The sequence below is a fragment of the Passer montanus genome, unplaced genomic scaffold (genome assembly GCF_014805655.1).
Source record: "Passer montanus isolate IOZ18808 unplaced genomic scaffold, ASM1480565v1 scaffold3, whole genome shotgun sequence".
In the NCBI taxonomy this organism is placed as follows: domain Eukaryota; kingdom Metazoa; phylum Chordata; class Aves; order Passeriformes; family Passeridae; genus Passer; species Passer montanus.
The window spans coordinates 22,121,457-22,146,508 of record NW_024367707.1 but is presented as its reverse complement, the minus strand read 5'-3'; the positions used below and the strand labels follow the sequence as shown (position 1 = coordinate 22,146,508).

General features: G+C 36.9%; 1 protein-coding gene across 3 annotated transcripts in view; it reads left to right on the top strand.

The window, feature by feature from the left end:
• Positions 1-25,052, top strand: part of ATP10A (ATPase phospholipid transporting 10A (putative)) — a 110,827-nt gene that overhangs the window by 62,552 nt on the left and 23,223 nt on the right. For 2 of the 3 annotated variants that reach the window (XM_039714501.1, XM_039714499.1), the window contains exons 4-10: positions 4,488-4,594; positions 4,696-4,827; positions 7,208-7,341; positions 8,922-9,174; positions 19,351-19,568; positions 21,057-21,251; positions 22,671-23,232. In XM_039714501.1, the coding sequence (XP_039570435.1) occupies positions 4,488-4,594; positions 4,696-4,827; positions 7,208-7,341; positions 8,922-9,174; positions 19,351-19,568; positions 21,057-21,251; positions 22,671-23,232 (1,601 nt within the window). The remainder of the gene's footprint in view (positions 1-4,487; positions 4,595-4,695; positions 4,828-7,207; positions 7,342-8,921; positions 9,175-19,350; positions 19,569-21,056; positions 21,252-22,670; positions 23,233-25,052) is intronic. The other variant, XM_039714500.1, reaches the window with a different exon arrangement.

Sequence of the window (25,052 nt, the reverse complement as noted above, 5' to 3'; positions counted from 1 at the left end):
CAAAATATTAAATAGGAAACCCGTGAAATAATAGACTTTCAACAGATCCATATGTAAAGGCTGTGCTGAAACATTACTACCAAAGTTTCCTAGACATTTTGACCACTTAATAGGTTTCTAGTTTTGATTCACATTTTTTTCTCCTGTATGAAATGTGGTCTTTGGTTTTAATGCGAGTGCTGACAGATCTTTCAGGAAATAGAAATATTTGTGTATGTATGCTGTAAACATGTAAAAAAATCTGTTCCCCACAGTTTTCCTGAAACAAAATCACTATAAGTAGCAATGCAGCATGGAAAAAAGGAGACATGATATATTAAAAAAAAAATATATTCAAAATGCATTGAGATGGGCCTAGCCCTATCCTATATCTGAAAAAGTGTATGTGCACATTACTCATCTGAATTCTTCAGCTGTGTTGCCACAATCTGCATTGAACACAGGGTGTGCAGATGCACAGGCAGACTACCAGTTTTATTCAGGTGCTTACTTTAATTCTCTTTTGCAGTTTCTGCACTCCCTAATAACCCAAGCACATTCCCTCGCTTTTATTTTCCCTATAAACATATTCTGTGTAAGAAGAGTAGAACAAAACCTAACATGTCCCCTGCCCGTATGTGTCTAGCCAGATAATGTACAGTATGCATGGCAAACATTCAAAAATCCAATTCCAGGTTCCAAAAATAGCACTATTTGCTTTAAAATCTTGTTTGTACCTTTTTGTGTGTATGTGGGCAAGGGAAAAGGAGAAGTTGTAATTGGAAATCTGACTTTTCAGCTTTTTGAAAGTAATTTTATTCTTAGACAAGAACATAATATTTTATCTGATCATACCAAAGTAAGTATAGCTTGGAACTGGAAGAAGAAGAAGGAGATGAATACATGTGTGTATTTCTATTTCAAAGGTTGTCATAAGGTAACAAACCCAAATTAATATAAAACCATGTCACAACTTTTTAAAGAAAAAACAAATATAAATCTATAGTGATGTCTCTTTAATGTGCTATAATAACAGCTCCACTCCAGGAATAAAAAACCAAAGCAACCTAGACTAATTTTCATCAATTGAGAGTCAGGAAGTTTCTGACTAGTAATGTTCACTTGATACCATGTTTAAGATTGTTGAATATTTTCTTTGGGAGTGTCAAGCTTTGGAAAGTAATGCCAGCTCTACCATTTCCTTTGTAAGACACTTGATAAACCAAAACGTGAAAGAAACTACTCTCTTTTGAATATAGTTATCATTGGTTACCTTGTTTTTTAATGCTGGTAGACACATGTGTTAAAACATAGTAGAAAGCTGAAGCGAGCTACCATCAGGGTAATTTTTGCATTGCTGTATTAAACCGTAGGCTTACTTCTGTATAAAGACTTTCAGAGTGCTGTAGCATAATAGTAGTTAACTGCAAATGATCTGCCCACTTCTCCTAATTTGTGGTACATTTGTATTTTAGATGTGAAGATACCACATTTTTGCAGTGTCATCCATGTGAGAAATTGCAGAGAAAAAGAGCGTTGCACCGACACTTGCCAGTGCATTTCCTCACGGCTTAGCCTTTGCATTCCAGGCATCTCAGTGGCTTCAGCCAGACACTGTTCTAAAGAATGACAGAGAAAATATTCCTTCTTTGCCTGTAACTTACACTGGCCAGAATCCAAAAAGGGGGAAAACAGACTCTTCAGCCTTTGTAACAAGCTTAAGGTTTATAACTCTGCAGGGCTAGAAATGGGAACTAGGCTGTCTGTTAACCCAGACTCAAACAAACCAGGCAGGTTTGTTATCAAAATGAGCAGTTTTGTCTAATTCTAGTTTTCATTATTTTTTAATCCAGACCTTTATGTCTGCAATTTTTCCTTCCTTTTATCATCAGTGCCCAACTGTTTTATGTGTATGTTGTGTTACTGAGTCACTGGGAGTGACTGTAGACAAGAGGCAAATGATGAGTTTCCTCCAGCCTCTGCTGGCTTCTTTGTTCCAGATTTTGATTTCATCCATGTTTTCTAAAGATCTGGTGAGCAACAGTTGAGTTCTCTGACTTCATTTGGATATGGGAAAATAAAAAGCAGTACTAAATGCATGTAAGCATGAGATGTGCTAAGAAGGCTCAGCCTGTGGGTGAGAGCAATAGATTGGGGTTTTAACACCTACAGGTTAACTTCAGATGTTGCACAATTGTTTTTGAGCTGTTTTGTAAGCTAAAATAGTAAGAACAAATATATAATTGTATAGAAAAAAATACACAAGTAATTGTATATGTTTGCCATGTGCAATATACCTGGCACAGTCCACTGTTCCTGTGAAGTGTAAAAAATTTACAAAGGTTATAAAACTATAAGCCAGAGCAAGTACCACTTAAGTAGGTTTATCTCTAAAAAGTCCCATTTATTAACAGGAATCATAACTGTCATTTGGCGATTTTATTGGAAATTCAAACATTTTCATTATTTATAAGAAAGCCTAATGCAGAATTTAGCCTTAAAAATCAAAGGAATGATAGAATCCTGGTAGCAGTGTAATTTTGACAGAATGGAATCATTAAGCAATCATTTCCCATAGTTCAAGCACAGACAAATTGACACCTACTGACATTCTGCCAGAGGGATGTTGGGCAGCCCCCCAACTGATGCTGCTTTGGCAAAAGGTGAGACAGTGAGTTAAGGAGGTTTGCTGAAAAGAACAGAAGTAAAAGCTCTGTTCTTGTGTCTGAGACTGGCAGGGAGGATGAGCTGAGCAGGGGAAGTTGTCTCCTGACTAAAAAACCACCTTTGACTTTCGTGTCAGAATTGCAAATTTGGTGTTATCCACTTCTTTCTTTCTCTGTTTCTGGTCTCTAGTCAGATGTTATCACTGCTGCTGCTACCTCAGCAGTCAAACCCAATGCTTTTTCTCCATCCCTGCAGAGAGAAGCTAATTATACTCATTGAAGCACCAATACTTTTAATATATATGTATATATTTTGAGCAGAGGGTGGGTATAATATATTGTGCTGAATTAAAAATGCTGTATATATGTGTGTATGTACACACAGGTACATCCTGCTCACTAAAAGCTTTGACTATTGAGGTTATGTAGCATAACCAGCATTACAGAATATTCTGCAAGTAATCCTACTAGACTGGGACGAGTACAAAGAACTCACCAATGTGAACCTTTTCTTCTTACAAATCTCAAAGTATTTGGCTTTGTTCCTAGGCCTGGATCCTAGAAGTATGTACTTAAATTACAATTTTGGTCCTTATTTAGAAAAAGAGAAGAACCTAACAGGGAAAAGCATGTATATATAACCCAGATGTGAAGGCTTAGAAAATAGGAAGCAAATAGAAAGAACTCCACCTTTACATAAAAAGGACAATTTTAAGCCAGTTTGCAAATTTCAGGGGACAGAGAATTTTAAGTGCTCAAATCCAGGTAGACATCAGATTTGGTGTTGCAACAGCACAATGTTAATTTTAGTGTAGCATATTGAAAGATGGTCTGAAAGTGAGGACAACATTTAAACAATCCAGACTTGCTTAATCTTCTCTGAGGCTTTGGGGTGTTTCAGTTGATAAAATGCATTTTTATTCATTTGAAAGTGGTTTTAAATTATTATTTGGTTTGTCTTTTTTACATAGTAAAAATTCTAATATATTTTTTAATGACTATTATTTTTTAGCATGTCCTTGTTAATTCTCATAAGGCTATTTTCTGTATTTCTCTGTCAGCTGACATTTCAGTCAGCCCATGCCTAGCAGATAATAAGTTGTAGTAGAAATGTGACTTCATTCTATTTTTCTACTGTGTTTTGGTGTTAGTCAACAAGAATCCTCAGGGTGCAGGCCATTCTTAGATAGTTCAAGAATCGTGTTGCCTGATAGTTGGTGAGACAGTTCTGAAAATAATTTCTCTTGTTCTCATTCATACATGGAATAAAAACACTGAATATTTTTCCTTTTCTTTTCACTGAACTCATGTGTCTTATCCCTGGCACACCTTCCTTAGTATCACTACTTCTGAACCACAGTAATTTCCCAATTTCACCATATTGCTTTCTAGGATTTCTTTAGTAAGCACATATGAATAGTGGGTTAATGCTATCCAGTTCACAGCTGCTTTGAGGTGGACTGGATTAACTGTGATTGCTCAGTCAGTTTACACACGCACAGGAAGTCCAGTGCATTTTCCAAGCATTAGCTAGGCTGCACACATGCTGTCGATTTGGCCCATGTGTCTCTAGTGAGCATTTGTCCAGGACATTTGTATATCCAACAGCAACTGGTGCTGCTCCAGCTGGGCTCTGCATGTTGGGGATCCTTGGGTAAGTAATTTCAAAGTTGAACAAAGGAGAACCTTCCCAGGAGGAAGAGCCAATTAAATATTTTGCCATCAAACTGAAAAAACTTCTTAAATGCTGAAGATGTTTCCTGGACTCGTTATATTACAAGTAAGATGTAACAAGTTTGATGTTTTGACATGTGTTTTGTTCTGTTTTTAATTTTTCTGTAGTATTCATAAAAGTGGAAAAAAGGATGGACTGTTCAAAGAGAATCTTTTGTTACGTGGATGTACCATTAGAAACACAGAAGAAGTTGCAGGAATAGTAATCTATGCAGGTAAGAGCTGCTTTTCTGTCTTATAGGGCATACCACCTTTTTATAGCTATAAAATAGTAGCCAAGTTCCATATGATATGTTTGGTGCAATTCTTTCTGCAGGGCATGAGACCAAAGCTTTGTTAAATAATAATGGACCACGTTACAAGCGCAGTAAGCTTGAAAGACAGATGAATGCTGATGTCCTTTGGTGTGTCCTCATACTTCTTATCATGTGTCTGTTTTCTGCCATTGGTAAGTGTTCTTTACTAGTAGAAACACTGTTACTTAAGTATTACACTGCCTTGGGATTCATGCACTTAGCTTTATCAAAAATGCATGTGTCTTCCAAAACATAAAATCCATAAAGCTGTCTCCATTCTTATTTTTGTCAAAAATAAAAATGTCTTGATTCACAACCTGATCAAAATACCTTCTTAATCTCAATGAAATATATGCTATTAGTACCAGAGGTCTGAAGGCTTAGATTATACTACCCTCGATAGCATCCAAAAATGTCAAGCCCAAAAAATCCCCCAGTTTATAGTAGTCCCCTCAAAATTACAAGTGGCAGAGTGTAACTTGTCATTAATCAGGCAGTAATTTATGAGCAGTGAGTAAACAAAATCAGCACAGTGATATTCCCCAGTAGTACTTATTAAATTGAGGGCACAGTGCACAACGTAGACTCACTGTCCCTAAGGCTGCAGCCATAACGTAGAAGAAATAAGCAAAAGTCTTCATAAATCCAAGCAGAATATTCTCTAAACTTCTGGGAGTGTTCAAGGAAATGCTGCAGTTCAGGTTATGTCTCCTCAGGCCTTTTTTCTGTTCATTTGTGAGAAAGAATTTAGTTTTACATTTGGCACAAGAAATTATTTTTTATATACGGCATGTGAATTCCATTTCCTTAATATTTGTGTGTTCTGCAATGTTTGCATGTGAGTCATATGGCATAAACACCAGAATGTTTCTTAACAACCATGGTGTAGTTTAATAACAATCTTATGCCACTTTAATATATCTCTCTGTGCCTTTTTCCAGGTATTGTTAAATGCTTAAAGATGAGTATTTCCAGTTGTGAACCAGCCAGCTTATTTGTTTCCACTGGGTTTGTGACACGCTTTTGTAGTGTTTCAGTGTTGGGCAGCCCAGTCCTCAGGGCTGAAGTGTCGTGGTGAGGCTTCATAGCCGGGAGCTACTGCCCGCAGCTGTCCCCTCTGCCACTGTCCCCGCGGTGTCCCCAGAGCAGCAGCAGCAGCGGGTGTGCCCTGTGGGTGGCTCCAGCCCACCTGGGGCTCCCCGGAGGTGGCACTCAGTAGGTGACAAGTGCACCTTCCCTTCTGTCCCGTGTGCTATAAGGCTGGAAGCCGCCAGCAGAGGGCCAGAGCAAACTGCTGGAGGTGCTGACAGCCACAAACTGCTGGACAGGAATTTGCTGGAGCCCTTTGAGTTGCCTGGTGCTCTGCAGAAATCAGACCATTTTTGCACCTTCTGTCAATAAAGTATAACTGGAGATATGACAATTCTTTCGAAGATCTAAGGGTATTTATAAAACAAACCTTAATGTAGGTCATTCTCAGTGTGGAGCTTTCTGTTTTTGCTCTCAAGAATAAAAATATATACATATATATATATATATATATATATATATATACACATTATGTGTGTGATCTCATATTGGTAGTATAGGGTCAAAATAATGTGCTCACTTATGTTTTTTTATTGTTCAAGCACTCAGTACTGGGTTTATGCATCAATATGTAAAGGATCTTGTCAAAGAATGACTTACAGAAGATTACTTTTAAAGTAGACGTGTCCTTTATTTCTGATTTTCAGAATCAGAAAAATTTTCACTATATAGTGATAGTTTGAATGCTTTTTGTTGTGGAAGAATTCTTCCTTGTTTTTTATACCTTAAAAATATCAGGCATACCATTTTAGGGATTTTAGGATTTTAAATCTTAGTGCTGTACTTAAAAAGGCAGCCTTCTGTCTCTCTAGCAAGAATGCAATTTTCCCAAAACAATAAAAATATTATATTTATTTAGTTACCAGCATAATCAATTTAAAAAAAAACCCACAAAAACGTTTTGAGCAAGATCTAGAATTTCTTTTGCTCTTTATTCCTCAGCTTCCATGCTGTTGACTCCATTGATACTGTTATTTCATTAGTTCTGTGCATGTGGTGGATATAATTCACACAGTAAAATTAAAGTTTCTTCTAAAGCTAGTTTACTGATAGCTGGCTGGTACATACATCTAGTGCAGTCAGTTGAGTTCTTTCATTTTAACACACAGCATGTCATTGAAATTGATAATTTTCTGAAGAAATGTAGTTTTCTTTGGTGATTACAGAAACAGTCTAAACTAGTAATTTAGACTAGCCAGCTCACTTTATTTAGATAAAGTTATGAGAAATTAGTCTTGCATGGCTTAAGGACAGCCAAAGCCCTTTCTCAAACCCCAAATCCTAAGGCAGTAAAACCCATGGCTTTGGGGCATTTTCAGAAGTCATGCAGAATATTTGAAAACAAATAACCATTTCCCAGAGAACTCTTAAGAACAAAGTCATAACATAAGCATTTTTGCTTGGTGTTAATTTGCTTTTTTCTCTCTTCCAATTTTCCTGCAGGTCACGGTCTATGGGTGTGGCAATATGGTGAGAAGAAGAAACCAATTTTTGATGTTCCAGGGCCTGATGGCAAATATTTGTCACCTGTTTTAGCTGCAGTATATTTATTTCTGACAATGATCATAGTGTTCCAGGTAATCAAGTTGTACATGCTGTCACCTCTGCTGTTGGCTGCAATAAAATTATATATGTAGTACTCATTTCACCACTAAGGCATGTAAGAAGCTAATCAAGCCCTAAAAAGATCCTAGAGGGTTGTAATCAGTAGCACAGGGTCTACTTGGAGGCCTGTCACTAGTGATGTCCCCCAAGGTTCAATACTGGCACCAGTGTTGTTTAACTTACTCACCAATAACTTGTATGAAGGGCAGATGCCTCCTCAGCAAGTTCACTGACACCAAGCTGGGAGGAGTGGCCAATACCCCAGAGGGCTGTGCAGCCCTTCAGAAGAACCTTGGCAGGTTGGAGAGATGCTCAGAGGAGGACTGCCTGAAATTCAACAAAGACAAGTGCAGAGTCCTGCACCTGTGTAGGAACAACCATGAACCAGAAAACAAGCTTTACTCTTTCTGTCTACCCACTGTGAAACAACACCTCAAAGACTGAGGAAGCCACTTTGGGTACAGTGTTCTGGTATAAAAATTAATTTTATACTTTTTAACAGCTTTTCAGGTATATTTCTCTTAGCAAAACTCTGTGTCAGCCAAATAACAAACTATGTTAAAAGTTTCTTGGTCCTGAGGAGAAATATCTTGAATGGTGAAGGTGGTTAAGTTCAAAGAAGTAAAAGAACCTTATGTCACTGAGATATATGGAAGTTTGCCTAGTGGGACACTGGAGGAGGTTGCTTTTCTGGGGGCAGAAACTTGTTTATAAAAGGGAATGAAAAAGACTGTAAAAATATTTTTTACCCTGAGGGATTGGGTTATGATATTGGTTAAGAAAATTCACCACTGATTTCTTTAAACACCTACATTTCACTGTAGTTTTTGTTTAAATGACCATATTCACCACCCACAGCCATGCTATAATTTCTCCCACGTATCTAATTCAGAAAACTAAACAGTGTATGCAGTCAGGAATTTCTATCCTGAAAAAAAGCCTGCAGAGAAAAACTCAGGTACAAATTAGGTATTTTATGTAGTTTTGACAATCCTCAAGAAACAGTTGAAAGTCTTTTCATGTCTCCTTCTTCAGCACTTATAAAATGTGATCTTCATTCAGATAATTTACAATACAAAAGTCAAGGCCAAAGATACTGTTCCTATGGAGAGATTAACATCTTTCATTTTGTTTCTTGTATTCCTGCAAAGTGAATTTGTAAAGTCTATTTACACAGAACAATTTTATTAAATCTTTTCACATCTACAGTATTCTGATTGTATGGTCTGATTTGGGTTAGGATTTTTTTTCTTTTCCTTCCCCAACTAGTTTAAAGCTCAGCTTATTAGCCTAAGAAATATTTGCTTCTGTTCATGTTTTGATAATCAGTTTTCTAGACATAATAATGCATTCCAGCTCTGCAATTCACCATAAGTTTTCCTCATCTAACACAGTAAATAAACTCTTTAAGCACAATAATAACTTTAGAGTAGATGTTTAAAGTACATAGCCTCTTTATGTTCCAGTCTAGTACAAAGTTAACTAACTTTAATAATTGATTGTGTCCTTGCTTCTGTTTTCTCCTAATTCTCTTTCCTTTTGTGTACTCTAGGTTCTGATTCCAATTTCTTTGTATGTATCTATTGAAATAGTTAAAATCTGCCAAGTATACTTTATTCATCAAGATAAAGATTTATATGATGAAGAAACAGACTCTCAGCTGCAGTGCCGAGCTTTAAATATTACAGAAGACTTGGGTCAGGTGCAGTTTATCTTTTCAGACAAGACTGGGACACTAACTGAAAACAAGATGGTTTTCCGAAGATGTACTGTTTCTGGAATAGAGTATTCCCACGATGATAACGGTGAGCTCATGGTCACGTTTTCTATCTAACAGTGTACTTTGGGCAAACTGAAGTAGTCATAAAAGTTGCTGTAATCTTAAATCAAAAAGGAAAACAAAAGAAATTTAACAGCTGTTGTCAGATCAGTGTAATTCAATGGCTGTGTTCAGCTAGCAGTGACAATCTTACCAGAGTGTTCTGTAATAGATACAGTATGTTGTTGAGACATTTAAAGCTTTTGGCTTTAGCTCCTGATGTAATAAAGCACTCGAGCACTTGGCTGATGTAAGAAAATTGAATACTGCTGCTGGTATCCCACTTCTTTGGTGTGTTTGAAGTATACAATGTAAAATAACGCCTTTAAGCATACAGCCAGGTTAGTGTCTGATTGAATACTTGCAATGAGATTATCCTTTTGTACTGAGAAATAATGCAAACAAAGATGCTATTTTTTATATTAACAAGAAACATAATCTGATAGAATTGCATATTTTATGTTACTTTAGTCAGATTCTTTTCAGTGTTCCTGTGTGAAAAGTGTCTGTGTCAGGTGTGTTTGCTCTATGAGCACTGCAGTTGAGAGAATATTCACATTCAAGTATCAGCCTCTTAAAACTGTAAAAGATTACTGTTTTTCACAAGGCAATGTGAGAGTTGTTATCCCTGTGTTATTTCTTCATCCTTTTAAAATTATAATTTCCTATTTTATGATGTTTGTAGCTTGTGTTATTTTTCTCAAGACTATCATTATCATTTTTGAAAAAACAAATCTTAACTCTTTAAATCATATTTCTGCAGGAAAATATTGACAATTACAATATTGTTGTTTGCAAAAAATAAGTTTCTTATTCTACACAACACATAAAGATCTCTGATTAGGAAGTTTTCTCAAAGAACACTACAGAATTTCAGCTTACAAATAAGATACGGAATAAGATAAAGAATCAAAATAGACTCTGAAACATGCTTTAGAAAGATGACAAGATCTTAAACTGGAAAAAGATATTTTGAAGTAGTAGATTGTTATTTTTTTTTCTCCTACTTAAAGTAGTACTGAGACCTTAAATTTAAGGCACTTCTTTCAAGAAACCAGACCTTTGGGTAGAGCTATAAGTGTTACAGAAAGGACTTAGGGAGAACCTGTGACTTTCTACTTCTGTACAGTAGGTAAGAATGAGAAGAGAATTAGAGTATATTGCTGGATTCCTAAATCTGTTTATGACATTCTGGTTATTTATTCTTTTTTGCTTCTTCTCTGCCATTGATTTTTTGCTTGTTAGTACTAATTTCAGAGTGTATTCTGTTCCTAGCAAGAATATTATTGCCAATTAAAACAGTGCAGAGAAGGTGTTTTTATGTGCTTGATATCATCTGGTGACATGTCGGCTGAACTCAGGCCCTTAAGTCTGAATGTTGAATGTTTAGATCTTTTTTCTTCAGATGTAGTGAATTTAACATAAATCTATGTTTGTGCATTCTTTCCTCTTATGATTTCATATTACAATATGAAAGTTAATGAAAACAGAGTGAATGTCACTACAAACAAAAGTGTCAGATACATGAACTGATCGATTTTTTCAGTCATTCTTTTCACCTATGGCTTTGTTTGGGCTTCATTGTAACTCCAGTCAGTATAAAATTTCTGACAAATATAATTTTTAAATTGACACAATATTTATATTTTATTCTTTTGGGTTTTTTTCCCCTCTAAGGAAAATAAGTCTTTCTCTGTGATTCTTTATTTAAATTTTGATAATTTCTATTTATTTTGTTCTCTATAATCAGTATAAATACCACAATAAATACTATTCTTCATTCAAGTATTTTGTTAACCCTATTCTACAGTTTGATTTTATAACCATCTGTTATTTGTGCTGCTGAAGCCTTCTTGTTCAGATATGATAAAACATCTATCACAGCTCTTTCTGCTTTTAGGGTGTGCATCAACAACATTTCATTGCTGTGTGCTTACTTGCAAATTATTTGTCAGCCACTTTTCTGTGTCTTATACCAGAGTATCTGAATTTCCTGCATATGTTAAAACTGATGCCATCCTGCTCTGCACCTCAGGTTTTGCTGAAGATTTAGTGAAGTAGAAAATTCTCAAATCTTTCACTTAGGGGATGATCTGAGTCTGGCATATATGCTAGAAAGTCAAGTAAAATGCATTTGCCTTTTTTGATCTGTTTCAGAGATGACACTACATCTTCACATATCCCAGTATTTTTTTCATGCACAGTGGTTTATTACTTGGAATCAAACTTCGAGTAGCACTTTATATGAAGAAATTAATTCATAATTAGTGTACATGGGTCAGGATGCGAAGCTGTCGATAACAGGTGATTTTCTACTGTAAAAGTAGATGTCTAAGGATGGAAATAACCTTGCTCTGAGCTCTTTGGTTTAAGTTTCATTCTGCTGTGGTGGGGTAGCAGTGCCTGTCATTCCAGTTGCTTGACCCTGCTCATGATAAGATCCTGTTTTCAGTTTTGGATAGCTGTACAAAACTTAAAACTATTCTTTCAAATTTGTCATGCCAGATGTTTGCCTCAGGCATAAATTTTAGGAGAGAAATTTCAGTTATAACAGCACCATTCAGGCATATCCAAGAATAAGGCTAAGATGTAGCAGACTTTTTTTTTTCCCATGGCAAGATTTTCTGGCAGGTTTTCCACTGAAGTCAGTCAGAGGCCCTATAGTCTTGGGCTGAGCCATGCACACACACAGAGCAGAAGAGTTATGTCTACACTGGCAAGTTGAGGTCTGAAATTTCCGAACTTTTGAACTTTCATTCTCTTTTAAAGTGTTTTTTTCTGCATAATCTAGGACTACTGCATATCTGTTAATTACTCAACCAACAGATTGTGAATAGCCATCATAAATTTTCTCTATGCTGCTTTATAAGCTCTTCTCCCTAAAATTTATTCAGAGTTATGAGAAATTGTCCCATTATTTTCTGTTCTACTTGTTACTATACTGCATTTGACATTGTCATATCTCAGTTCCTTGCACTCAGGGAGTGCATTAAGCAATGTACATGAGTTCCCTGACATGTAGATTGATCTTTCCCCTTCTTCCTCTCTCTATACATGTAGTACACAATTTTGGGGGGTTGGGAGCTACTTTAAAGGTGTGTGTTCAGTTTGGCATATTTGAGGCAGCATGTCTTTTTCTTGAGTGGTGGGAGTATCGTTTTTTCCTTGGAAATTCATGCCACAAAGCTGTATAAATTCCCCATGTGAAAGGTGAGCTTTATGATTATGAAGAAGAGTTCTGTTCTACATCAAACATGGACGTGTTAATTATGATTTTCATCACAGAGGTTTATGCAGACCATATGCAGGGTTGAATTAATTATTGCATGCTTTAACATAAAAACAGAAACCCTGAGTGAGACTTAATACATTTTTAGGTATGGGAAGCAAGTTTTCATTAATGTTTGGGAGAAAACATTTTCCTCCAGAATTCTCTATAAGCTCTAAGTTTCTTATGACTGGTGGATGGCACTTTGCCTAGGAGTACTGCATTGTTTTAGTCTAGACAAGAGGTGACAAAAACATAAATAATAGAGGCCAATAAATTTCACTAGTGTGGGATAGAATCAGCTGAAGGTAGTACAAAGTATTACTCATAGGTTCTGCTATGCAAAAGCTTAGCATTGAAGAGGAATCCAGAAACGTAGCATACGTAATAATAGTTCCATGATGGAAGCACTGTGAAATACTCAGCACTGTTGAGGTCACTTACCATATTTTGGTGGTGGATTATGCACTGATTTGGATCAAACTATGGGAATTTGCACTGCACATTTAGTTCTTGTGGAGACTATATTGACAAGGATGGCTTACTAGTTACCTAATTGCTGATATTTGCATGGAGGATAGTAATCTGATAAGTTTACATTTACTGGAGAAAATTAAACATTTGGGGGATGTATTTTATCAGATTTTTTTTTAGACATCTGTGATAGTTCTCTAATATGTTCTTATTTCTCTGTGGTGTAGAATTCTCTATACAAAGAAAGAGAACTCCCACCTCACATCTGTATGACTATTATCTTCTCCAAAGGTTTTCTTAACGGGCAGAGTGTTAATTCAGGAGCAGGCTATGTCATGGACCACTCCATGTAGAAGAATGATTGTCCCTTTCATAAGTGTCTAGGTTATTTACAGAATACCCATTGGCACTATACTCTGCTTAAATCCCAGAATTACTCTTCCAATCAGTACTACCTTCTAGCCCAAAAGAACGTTAGCACAAAAAAAGAGAGAAAATGTGTTATTTCCCTATATGTCAAATTGCATGGCCATAGCAGCGCTCTTCATTCAGGCTAGGAGACAGTTCCTAACAATTCTTAGAGCTGGCCATGCCCCAAGTTTGCCTGTTAATCACAGAGACAGTAGGTGCCCAAAAGCCCAATGTGCTTCTGAAAGTCCTTACATGATTTAGCTACAACCAGATGGTCTTGGCCTGACATTTGTCATAGTTGTTTTCCAAATTCTGCATTAATCACCCTCTTGCCTATGGCATGTGATCTCTTTTTTTCTGGTTTTAGCTACCCATTGTATGAAGCTGTTGACAAAACACAAATTGAATCTCCATGAATACAACCACACAGATCTGAAAAATCTGAATTTTTCATTCTTTTAATTCCTCCCCCTTCCTTCCAATGACTGAAAGAACTATAGACAACATAAGAATAAGAGAAGTTTATGGAAGTGAAGCTAGATGATAAAAACCTCCGTGATTTTTTTCTTGTTTAACAAAGTTTTATAATCACTAAATATGAGAGAGAATGAGTTTCTTTCTGCTGTCCAGTTTTTCTTGATGAAGGTTGGCTAGCAATTGATTTTTACAGGAAAATACATTATGTTAAACAAATCTTTCCTAGTTCAGGGGGTGGTTTTGTCGTGGAATTTTCTTACTCTTTTTGTATGTAGTCATGAGAACATAGTCTGCAGAGTCCAGCCATATTAGAGAATTACTTTTTTTTTTTTTTAAGCCTTAGAAATTGAAAAACCTTTTTTATAAATGCAGTAGTTGGCAGTAGTTGCTTCCAAAGGGATTTCTCATCTGCCACTTTTAAAATCTGACAAACTTCAGAAATCAGAATAGTCCATCTAGCCTTTCCTAGAAAGATGAAAATCTTTAGCAGAACTGTGTGCTTCAAGCATTCTGTGTAGCTTTTTTGTATTTTCTCTTTACCTTTCTTACTGCCTTTTGAAAATTTCTAATTGGTAACTAAGAAGAGAGCTGTATGAGCAGATGTAGAACTCAGTACATAGGGAGTGCCCCATTTTAAATCCTATAAAAGACAGAATAACTCATCCCTAGAGACAAATGCTACTTCTCTCTAACCATATACCTACACTGACAATTTCTCTGAAAAATCTCAAGAAAAAAGGAATCATCTCAGTTTCTGAGTAAAGGGTTCTTAATAAAGGATTTAAGGTTATTAAGTCCCTGGGGATGTCAAAAGATTTGAGGAGGGGAAATCTTGGTGCTTTCTTATCTCTAGCCTTGCTTTTATGGGCAAGTTCTTGCAAAGTAAATTAAGATTATGTTAGCTAACTTGTACAAATTTATAGCATTTTAGCTGCTTGTCTCAATCTTCATGTAGACACTAGAGTGCACTTCAAAGTGGAATAAACTTGCACTTATAAAATAATGAGGAAATAAGGTGGTGTGGTGGTGTAAGTGCTGCATATATAGATTTACTTTGTGACAGTTCAGTAGCAGCCTTATTGACTCGTTTGAGGCAAAATGGAATTTTTCCATGGTGAAATAGTGCCCACATAATGGCAGCTTAAGTATTCTGGCTTAAGGGGTCTGCAGTTTTATGCTGCTTGAAGAGAAATTCTTTACAGGTTCCCAATCTCACATTTCAAGTTAGTGGAATACCTGGATGTGTGGCAACAGTGTCTCTGTCAGCCTGCAAAATGGACTCCTTGTCATAGAGCATATATGGCATGGAAGGTAAAGCAGAAGAAAAAAATCAAAATGAAATTAAAGAAAAGGATTTTTAAAATAAAATAATTTATCTTCCAGAAGATAAAGAATTTATCTTCTCAGTACTTGGCAGCTACTACAGGAGTTTTATTTATAGCTTTCTGCTGTCTTATAAAAGATAAAAGAGGGTTAATGGAATAAGTATTAACTGTAGTTTCTTCTTTGTGTCATAAAGTGAAGTACAGGATAGTGAAATTTGACTTTCATAAATTGTTTGCTGTGTTACCAAAGTTGTTTGTGTCTTTGCCCTTAATAAGAAACTGGATAGAAAAAAAGATCAAGGCCATCAATTTTCAGTGCTGAAACTGAAAAGTATCCCACAACAATGTCTCTCAGGTTATAATGTTCACAGGAAAAGGTTCTCAATTGGAGGGAGCTGAGTGGGTGGAGAGAACAGCATGTTCCCAGAGAGGCACGCACTGCACAGCTGAAGCAATGTGAACCTTAGCCACAGCTTAACGATTGAAGCGGGTTTCATTATTTCTTTAAACTCCTAAATTCTTGCTATATAATGTGTAAGACTGCACTTGAGAAAATGTTGAAAGGTGCTCAGGCTTGTTTTTTGTTGTTGCTGTCAGGTTTCCCTTGGTATAAACTGAAATAACAACATTTGTATCAAAAGAATTGCATTTGATTTGGTTAAATGAGATTCTAGTCTTGTTCTTACTTTCCCTTTTACTCATTTTTCTCAGGGGCAAGGACAATTAAATGGATGTGTTACAATAAAACCTGTATAGGGAGCAAGAGATAGCTATTATTATAGAGACTAAAAAGAACCATGCTGTCAGTGTAATGCTAATAAATAAACTGCTGCATTAGGAAACAGCTTTTGCTATGTTGAATAAACAAAATATGTTTAGATGTAATGCAAGAAAGAAGAAAGAGCAATGAGGAATCCAGAGATATGGTATGCAGGCATAACTGTGTATTGTACATTAAATGCATTCTCTGTTTAACCGTAGAGTTTTTATACAGGAAATAAAATTATATTCAGGATCTTTGAGGTTTTATATCTCAAGACATATTGTCAGAGCAGAAACCTAAAGTAGGTGTGATTATTAAAGAAAATGTATCCTTTTAAAAAAACCTCTGCTTGGAAGGGAGTTGGACCAACTGAGTGGCACATTTTGCAAAGCTGAAGTAATTGTAACATCCCTTTCCCTGTCAAGGGATGTTACCTATTATGAGAAGAAGCAGCTCAGATTTCTGTCTAGCATTCAAATGTCCAGCATCTATGGTGAAAATATTATCCCTATGGCAAATCCAAACTTTTCTTATGCTTTGCCTGAGAGTGGACATGTCCATATGTGACACCAGCTCTGCTTGAGACTGGTTTTCCTGCTGAGGGCTCTACAGAAAATGAGCCACAAAAATGTTTTTTTTTTACAATTTCTTAAATCTTAAATGTTGGTAAAGTGTGGAAAACCTTACTTCTCTGTCATCTTGAGCAATGTTTTTATCAGCCGGGGGTTAGCAGCATGTAGCAAGGAGCCTGCAGAAGATCATGAAGGCAGAAGTTGCACTGTCTGACGGGGCAGTGCCCTCACACAGGCCTCATGCTGGGGTGTGCACTCCATCAAACCTCCCCAGTGGAGAGAAGGACAAAACCCCATTCAGTGTGATGCTCCATTCTGGTTCTTGAGGCATCATCTGAAATTAACATACTGTGATATCCACTTGGCTCTTTCCTTCCTTCCTTCCTTCCTTCCTTGGGCCTTTAGTGTAGACTGCTTCTGATATAGACAAGTCTATAATCAGTTAAATTAAATTCGCACTGTAGGGATCTGTATTCCTCTGGGAAGATACACAGAAGCTTACAGAGCAGAAGAAAGTGGGAATTAGTGGGCGAGAGTGATAGGAGAGGTTAGAACTGCACTGGCCCAAAGCACATGAATGAAATTGCAGGAAGCAGCCTTTGGAGGTGAAATAAACTTCATTTACTTGCAGCTCATTACCATGCAACAGAAGGACCAAGGGGACCGGTGACTTCTCTAATTCTTTGAACTGTCCTGTTCGTTCTGTAATACAAATCAGAGAACTAGGCAGGTACTGAAAGGATAAGGCAGCAGTGCTGTGCTATTCTCTTGGAAGCTGTGTGGCTCAAGGAGCAGCTGCCTTCACAGCAATGAACATGATGTTGCTCAACCTCTTTCCCACCGCATGACACAGAGGAACGTGTATCACACCAAATAATGCTAATGAAGGCAACTAGAAGCTGTGTGGCTCAAGGAGCATCTGCCTTCACAGCATGCTCAACCTCTTTCCCACTGCATGACACAGAGGAACGTGTATCACACCAAATAATGCTAATGAAGGCAACTCCCCAGTTATTCACCATTAGTCTACATCAGCCTCAAGACCTGGGCTGCACAGCTCTATTCAACCTGTGGGGCAGAAGTGAACTGCTTTGTGTCTCCAAATGTGCTATGGTCCTTTCTGCATCCATGGTCTGAATTTTTTGCCAGGAGGAGCCAGAGTGCAGTGGAGGAATTGCATACTTGGGCACAGAGTTAGAGCAGTGACCAGGTGAGCAGTCACAACCAGGACTGAGAAACTCCCATTCTTCAGACAAAGCCCATACATGTTTCAAATGTAGTTGAAAAAACCTCTAATGTATGATACTGTAGTAATAGAGCTACCACCATGTACTGTGTGTGGTCTGCTTGCAACTCCTCCAGCTGCTTTTTGACAGCTAAAACATGTTTGGAAATTGCAGTGGATAGTGACGGTAGGTTTTTCTTTGTTTGTAAAGCTAGCTACATTAAAAGCAATCATGTGCCAAACTCACCCTATAATGCAAGATTATTCTCAGGAAGTATTTTGAAATAATTTCTTTCTTTGTTAAAGGCCTGAATAATTAAAGTACATGATAGTGATTTATCATTTGCTATTAGGAAAATCTAATTTGTTACACTGGAGAACTGAAGCAAACTGAGCCACAAGTATGTAACTTGTACTGTATGGTGTAGATTACTTTGAAAGCATAATGAAAAACTTTTCAATGAATACATGATGAAGGAATAAATAGATACCTGTTAGAGTGGCATTTGCCTGCCTAATGAATCACCCAAATTACTAAATGCCCGTGGTCTTTAGGAATGAAGAAATATGTTGTACATGAGTTAGAGCTAAACAGCTTGTCATTAGAGGGGCAGGATTCCACAGCTGTTTCACACCTCTTCTTTCTGTTTCCTGTTTGATTTCTGTATATCCAACTGTCAGGATTGTTTTCTAGCATTAATTGGCTTGCTTGGATTCTTCACTGAGGAAATATTAATCTAAGATATATCATTTGGAAAAACTTTCATTCTGTGTAAACCAGGAATTGGTCACTGCAGCAGACGGTGGTTGGATTCTTCACTGAGGAAATATTCATCTAATTTATATCATTTGGAAAAACTCTTTCATTCTGTGTAAACCAGGAATTGGTCACTGCAGCAGACGGTGATAGGAACAAGTGTTGCAGTAGGTGAGGGTACCCTCTTTTCATACTGCATGCTGCATTGTCCTGTCTCTCATGCAGAGAAGAAGGGACAGGCTCCAGGCTCCACAGTCAAAATCTCCAGGCTAACAGTCAAAAATCTGGGTTCATGTCTCCACTCTGCAGCAAATGGCCCTGACCTTAACCAAGGCTTTAATGCTGTCTGTAATCTCTGTGTGTAAAACAAAGGCAGTAGTGCTCTGTAGGCATGCTGTTCTGGGTACATTTCAGGTGTCAGTAACTGGTACTTAGTAGTAATAATACTAAGTAAAGTATTTAAAATACTTTATTTTAAATTTGTGTTGGAAATGACAGGAAAAATTTCTGGATTGTTTATTTCCTACTCAGATTTCAAGTGAAGACCAAATTCTTTGGTTGATTTCATCAGGCAGAGCTGGAGAATAGTCTTCAGGGATGCATTGACTTACTGCAGAGTCTAACTGCCTTTCAGAGAGAATGTGATGATAAGGGAGGCAGCCTTTGCATTGTGTTACATTTCTAATTATGTTATCTGCATCCTCCATTAGATGCTACCATTCAATTAAAACTACATTATATCTCCTGGTAATGGAATTATTCATTGTTACTGAGAAAGTGCAGCATAACATTAAAATCAGATCACCTGACAACCATGTCCCTCTCCCTCTTTTTTTCTAAGCCACTTTTAACATACGCAACATTTGTCCCTCTTTGTTTTTACTCGATAGCCAAACGTTTAGCAATGTACCAAGAACCTGATTCAGAAGAAGAAGAGGCAGCCCCAAAAGGAGGAACTCTGTCCCAACGTGACAGTATCTGCAGCCATCAGAGCCTCAAAGTGATACACAGGAGCCAGAGCACCAAAACCCACCGGCGCACAGGTAGCAGAGCTGAAGCAAAAAGAGCAAGCATACTCTCAAAACACACTGCATTCAGTAGCCCAATGGTAAGTCATGAGAACTAAATGCACAGTGTGCTGTATCTTGTAGTAGAACCATGACCTGGAAAGGAGAAGGTAAAGAAATCTGCAGCACATTCTGTGACTCTTTATAGATTTCATCTTGGCGATTTTACTTCTGTAGTCACAGCTGTTTGTACAAAAACAATGAAGTGTTGCTATAGAACTTATCTAAATGCCTTGTCTGTGTGAACAAGCTGAAGGTAATGGCAATCTGAAACGTTGGTTTGAGTTATAGTTTGAGTTTGGAAAGAAAACGTATGTCTTCCTTTTCTCTACAGAAGCTGACAATAGCATTGAGATCAAGGATTTGAATTTTTCTGCACATGCAAACTCTTTTCTCTTTTGTCAGAGGATTTTAAAACTATCAAGTGCAGGGGTGGACACCATGTATTACAATTCTTAGACACTGTTGACATACACCATAGCATAGTTTTTAGTGTGTTTCACTGGTTATCAATTGACTGCATGTGTTGTATATTAAAAACTAAACATTTTTACATTTCAAAATGTTGGTGACTTTATGTCCTTGCAACTTCATTTGGCTTATTTTATACTGTTGCAACTCTGTATAAGTTTTCCATCAGCTAAATGGCAATAAGAGGACAGAGGAGACAAGTTGTGTCTATTCAGGGGTTTTGCATTGTTGCACTGTTGACACAAATTCACCCTTAAAGCAAATTACAAATGTAGACAAAAAAAGATGCTGTTTGCACTGGTAGAATTTCTTTATTTCAGTCAAGAAGAGTAAGCTCTTTTGATAAAATTGCAAGCTGCAGTTTTTATACATGGAGTTCTTTGGTTGCTTGTATTCATCAGCTGCTGAGCATCAAGAGATAAAATTCTACTGAGAAAAGAAGCTTAGATCAGTTTATCTTTTAATCTTTTGTATACTTACCTCCCTCTGTGTTACAAAATACTGGAGTTTGCTCTCACAATAATTATATTAAATAAGTGGGAAATACTGATGAAATAGAGTTAAAAGGGCTCAATGTTTCAGTGTAAAAAACCTTCATGAATTAACTTCAAATGTATGGATGGTTGTTCTCTAAGAAACAATTAAAGATGGTTTCCTTTTCTTGTGCTGATGTAAAGCCAAACTTTAAATGTCATTGCTGTCTATTTTCTCCATACTTCTGGTCTCTGCAGTGTACCATACCTTAGTATTAGATAATAAATGTCTTGAATTAAACAGGAAAGAGGGAGGAAAATTAGGATGTAACTCTCCTCCTTTCCACTACCTCCAAAGAAGATAAATATTGCTGCTATAAATATTTCACATAATTTCTAACAGTAGGCTCATTGTTAACTGTTTATTTTCTAGAATGGGTGTGTTACAGTTCTCTCCACCTCTACTCTGTGGTGTAAGGCCACCCCAAAATTCTTGATATTGACACTGCTTTGGGTGCTTTAATTGTATGTTGCTGCTTTGGAAATGTGGAAGTACAGATATTAATCACTGCTGTTTGTTACTAGGAGAAGGACATCACACCTGACCCCAGGTTGTTAGAAAAGGTGAATGAATGTGCAAAGCACCTGGAGGTCATGAGGAGCCAAGAGCAGCCATTATCTCATCTGAGTCCAGAACTGTGCGACGTTTTTGACTTCTTCATAGCTTTGACTATATGTAACACAGTTGTGGTTACTGCGCCTAATCAGCCCCGACAGAAGGTAAGGTAAAGAAAAAGGAGAAGAGAGTTCAGGCTTCTTTTGCCTTGATACTAAATTATCTGGTAAGCTAGGGAAATGAAAACCCCCTATTCTAGTGAGAAGCAGCTAGAGTTGTGATGATTCGTAGAACCACTATGTGAGTGAGTGAGTTTAATAATGCATTAGCTGAGTGGAGTATGTCACCTATTTCACTTGCCTCCACGACAAGATATTCTTTCATTGACAATTTCAAGATACTTCTGAAACTCTCCGGATTTCTTGTACTGTAATTTATTCATTTAATAAGCATAAATATGTAAGCATGTGTGGAAACTAATTTGTAAATGTGCAAAACTTACCAGAAAGGGATATAAGCTGTCAGTGAATAAATATTTCATATATAGATTAAATTAAGGGTGAGACATTTTTTAAAAGTTTAAAAACAGAAATACACTTGAAAAACATTACTTAAAACTTTCAAATTATGTAAAAGATGCATCTTAAGCTCATTATGAGAAATAATGATCGTTAGGGCTTAAATTGGCCTTTAACTAGTGTCATTGATGAATGAGAATTTCGAGAATGCATTCCCAAGATGATCTGTGAGACAAAACTATAATGGAATGTAATATTAAAGCTCGCCAGCAGCTGGAATTTCCATTCTGGAGAAAATTCTGCGCTTTGCTTCTGTTCCAGATTGGAATAAAAAGTGAACTAGTCTGCAAAATGATGTGGTTTTGTGCCAAGGAAACATTTGGAGAATGCTCAGTTCTGCTGTTTAAGGAATGCTACACTGTTACACAATAATATAATATATATTACTATGAATATGCTATTACTAGTAATGCTACTGTATCTTTAGAACAGATTTGTGTGAACTGAGATGAATGGTAAGTCTGAAGCAAAATGCTTCCTTGCTGAAAGTGATGGGGGAAATTACTTATTGCAACATGTCCTTTGAGAATATTTTCAACATTGGCATATTCTCATTAAACTTTACTTCAACGAGATACCACCCTTCTCAACAAAAAAATACTGCATTAACTTTTTTTCACTACCTTCACTGAATGTGCACAAATGATGACAAGCTCATACTAATGGTAGCTTCTAGTGTGCTCTGCAGATGGTGATGGTGCAACATTGATAGACTATACATTCGTCATATCTGAGGAAGTGAAAGAAGAAAAAACTGTTTTAATACAAATACATGTGCTTTCATACACAGATATAATCCTGAAATTCTAGTGAGTTATTTTGTTGTTGTTGTTGAGTCGGTGTTGTCCATTTACTTTCCTTTCTCAAAATACTAATACCATTACTTTTTGCCCTCAAAGAAATTTTACTCTTTAGTTGCAGATTCTTAGACTGACTATCAGTGTCAGAATTCTTGCACAGCTTTTCTTTGGCATTTGTTCATTGGTGGGTTTTCTTCATCTCAAGGTTAGAGACCGATTTGAACTAAAATCTCCAGTAAAAACCATTGAAGACTTCATACGAAGATTCACTCCAAGTCGCTTGACCTCTGGATCTAACAGCAGCAGTTCCTCTAGTCTAGCTACAAGCAAATCAATGCACAGATTTGGTCTAAGCACGCTTTCATCTACATCTACGGATAGCACTTTATTGAAACTGGAAGAGAAGCTGGCATACTCTGCACAGATGAATAACAATGGCTACAGCTCCCAGCAAGGCAGGACGGCTGTGGGGGGTGCACCTGAGGAAGGAGAACTCCGTTATGAAGCAGAGAGTCCAGATGAAGCTGCTCTCGTCTATGCAGCAAGGGCATATAACTGTTCTCTGGTTGGAAGGCTGTCTGACCAGGTATCAGTGGAGCTACCTCACCTGGGAACCTTAAGCTTTGAAGTATTACATACGCTGGGCTTTGATTCCGTCAGGAAGAGGATGTCGGTAGTGGTCAGGCATCCTCTCACAGATGAAATAAATGTTTACACTAAAGGAGCAGATTCAGTTGTTATGGATCTTCTTCTCCCCTGCTCTTCAGGTACACCTCTTACTTACCTTTGGGGGCGTTGGGAGGCAGTTAGTTGCTGAAGATCTTGTCACATCTTACTGCCTTGTTTAGCAAGGAGACTTTATGCTTTTAATTTTCTAAAATGGCAACCATTACCCTTCTTTTACAATACTTTGTAATTATTGCAAATTTTCTGTTACAAGTTACTGGTGCTTTACCTCACAAGAATGAGTGAAGATAATTTCCATAGAAGATCTACTTGCGAGCTTTATTTTAAAGGAATTTCTTACAACTCAGCCAAAGCAATTTACATTTCTTTAGAAAAACCTGCCTGGCAGTGCTTGGACAATTGAGTATTTCATATGAAACTGAAGTACTTTTTATTGCTGTTTCCCTCTGTTTCATTTGTAAGTCCTTACATAATTTTGCTGAAATATGTTGCATTAAGCAGCACATTTTTTCATGTTTAACTATGATGCTAAAGGGCAGTGTGAATCAATCAGCCATCAAAACAGAAAGGTTGTGTCAAAAGACAGAGAGATGCTGTTCAGACAAGAAATCTTGGCTTCAAATACACGATTGACTGGCAAGCAATATACATGTAGCTGTGAACATGGAATTTCCCTAAAGCATGGAGAAATCTCCAGCACCCAAATGTCCTAGGAAGCAGGGACAGCTTTAAGTAGCTAATTGTAATCAGTTGGTTTCAAGAAGAATCCTGTAAGTTTTCAGAAGTTAGAGGAAACTCATGGGTTTCAGTTTGCATTAATCAGTTTTCATCTAATTTACTGTATTTTCAACACTGAATTTCATGCAGTGTTTAAAGATTACCCCAATATGAATGGACAGAGCCCCAAAGTGCTAGAGGTACTTCCTGTGTTTCACTTAAGCATTGACTTTGTGGTTATTTTGACATTAGTTGGAGTAAACAATTGTGAAAGGCTTATACTGTGTAATTTTAGTTTAATGAAACACAGAAAAAATGTTGGCATTAGTTTTCTGGTTTCAGCCATATAAATCAAAGCTGAGCCAAAAAAATTAAGAACAACCTGTCCTTAACTAACAACAAAGTATTCATGAATAATTTTCTACCAAAGATCTGATATCAAGAAGGCACGTAGAGCATCTATGGAAACTTCTTTCCTTCCAAACTACTAATAGAGAAATTCTAGCACTGCTAATTTCTAATACCAAGAAAATAATTATTGGAAATGAGTTTCTCAGAATGAGAAATGAGCATTTAGAAAAGAAAAAATATTTTATGCCTGGTCTTAAATTTTTTGCCACATATAACAGACTGTGTTCAAAGCTGCAATGTCCCTTCACAGTAGACTCAATGGATTAAAGAATTTTCAGGAAATTTCAGGGAAAATTTTACCTAGGACCCACCTAGATAAAAACAGTAAGGCCAGTTAGAAAATTTAAAAATGACAACATCATCAAAGGTGAAGGAAAATATAGGTTAGATATTAGGAAAAAGATTTTAATGGAAAGAGTGATAAAGTACTGGAATGGTCTGCCTGGGGAGGTGGTGGAGTCACCATCCCATGATGTGTTTAAAAAAAGACTATATGTGGCACCATGGTTTAGTTGAGGTGTCAGGGAACAGGTTGGACTCGATGATCTTGAAGGTCTCTTCCAACCTAGTGATTCTGTGATATATTTCAAAGAAGAAGCAGAGCTCCTGAAGGTCACTGTGGGAATGAGCAGTGTCTGTAGCTGGGCAAATACAGATTCCACCATCATTACAGGCAAGCAAATTGAAAGTGGTTCTGAAATTTTGCAGGAAGTTTTTTGTTTTGATTTGGGTTTTTTGTTTGTTTGGGGTTTCTTTAGCCCAAATTGAACTA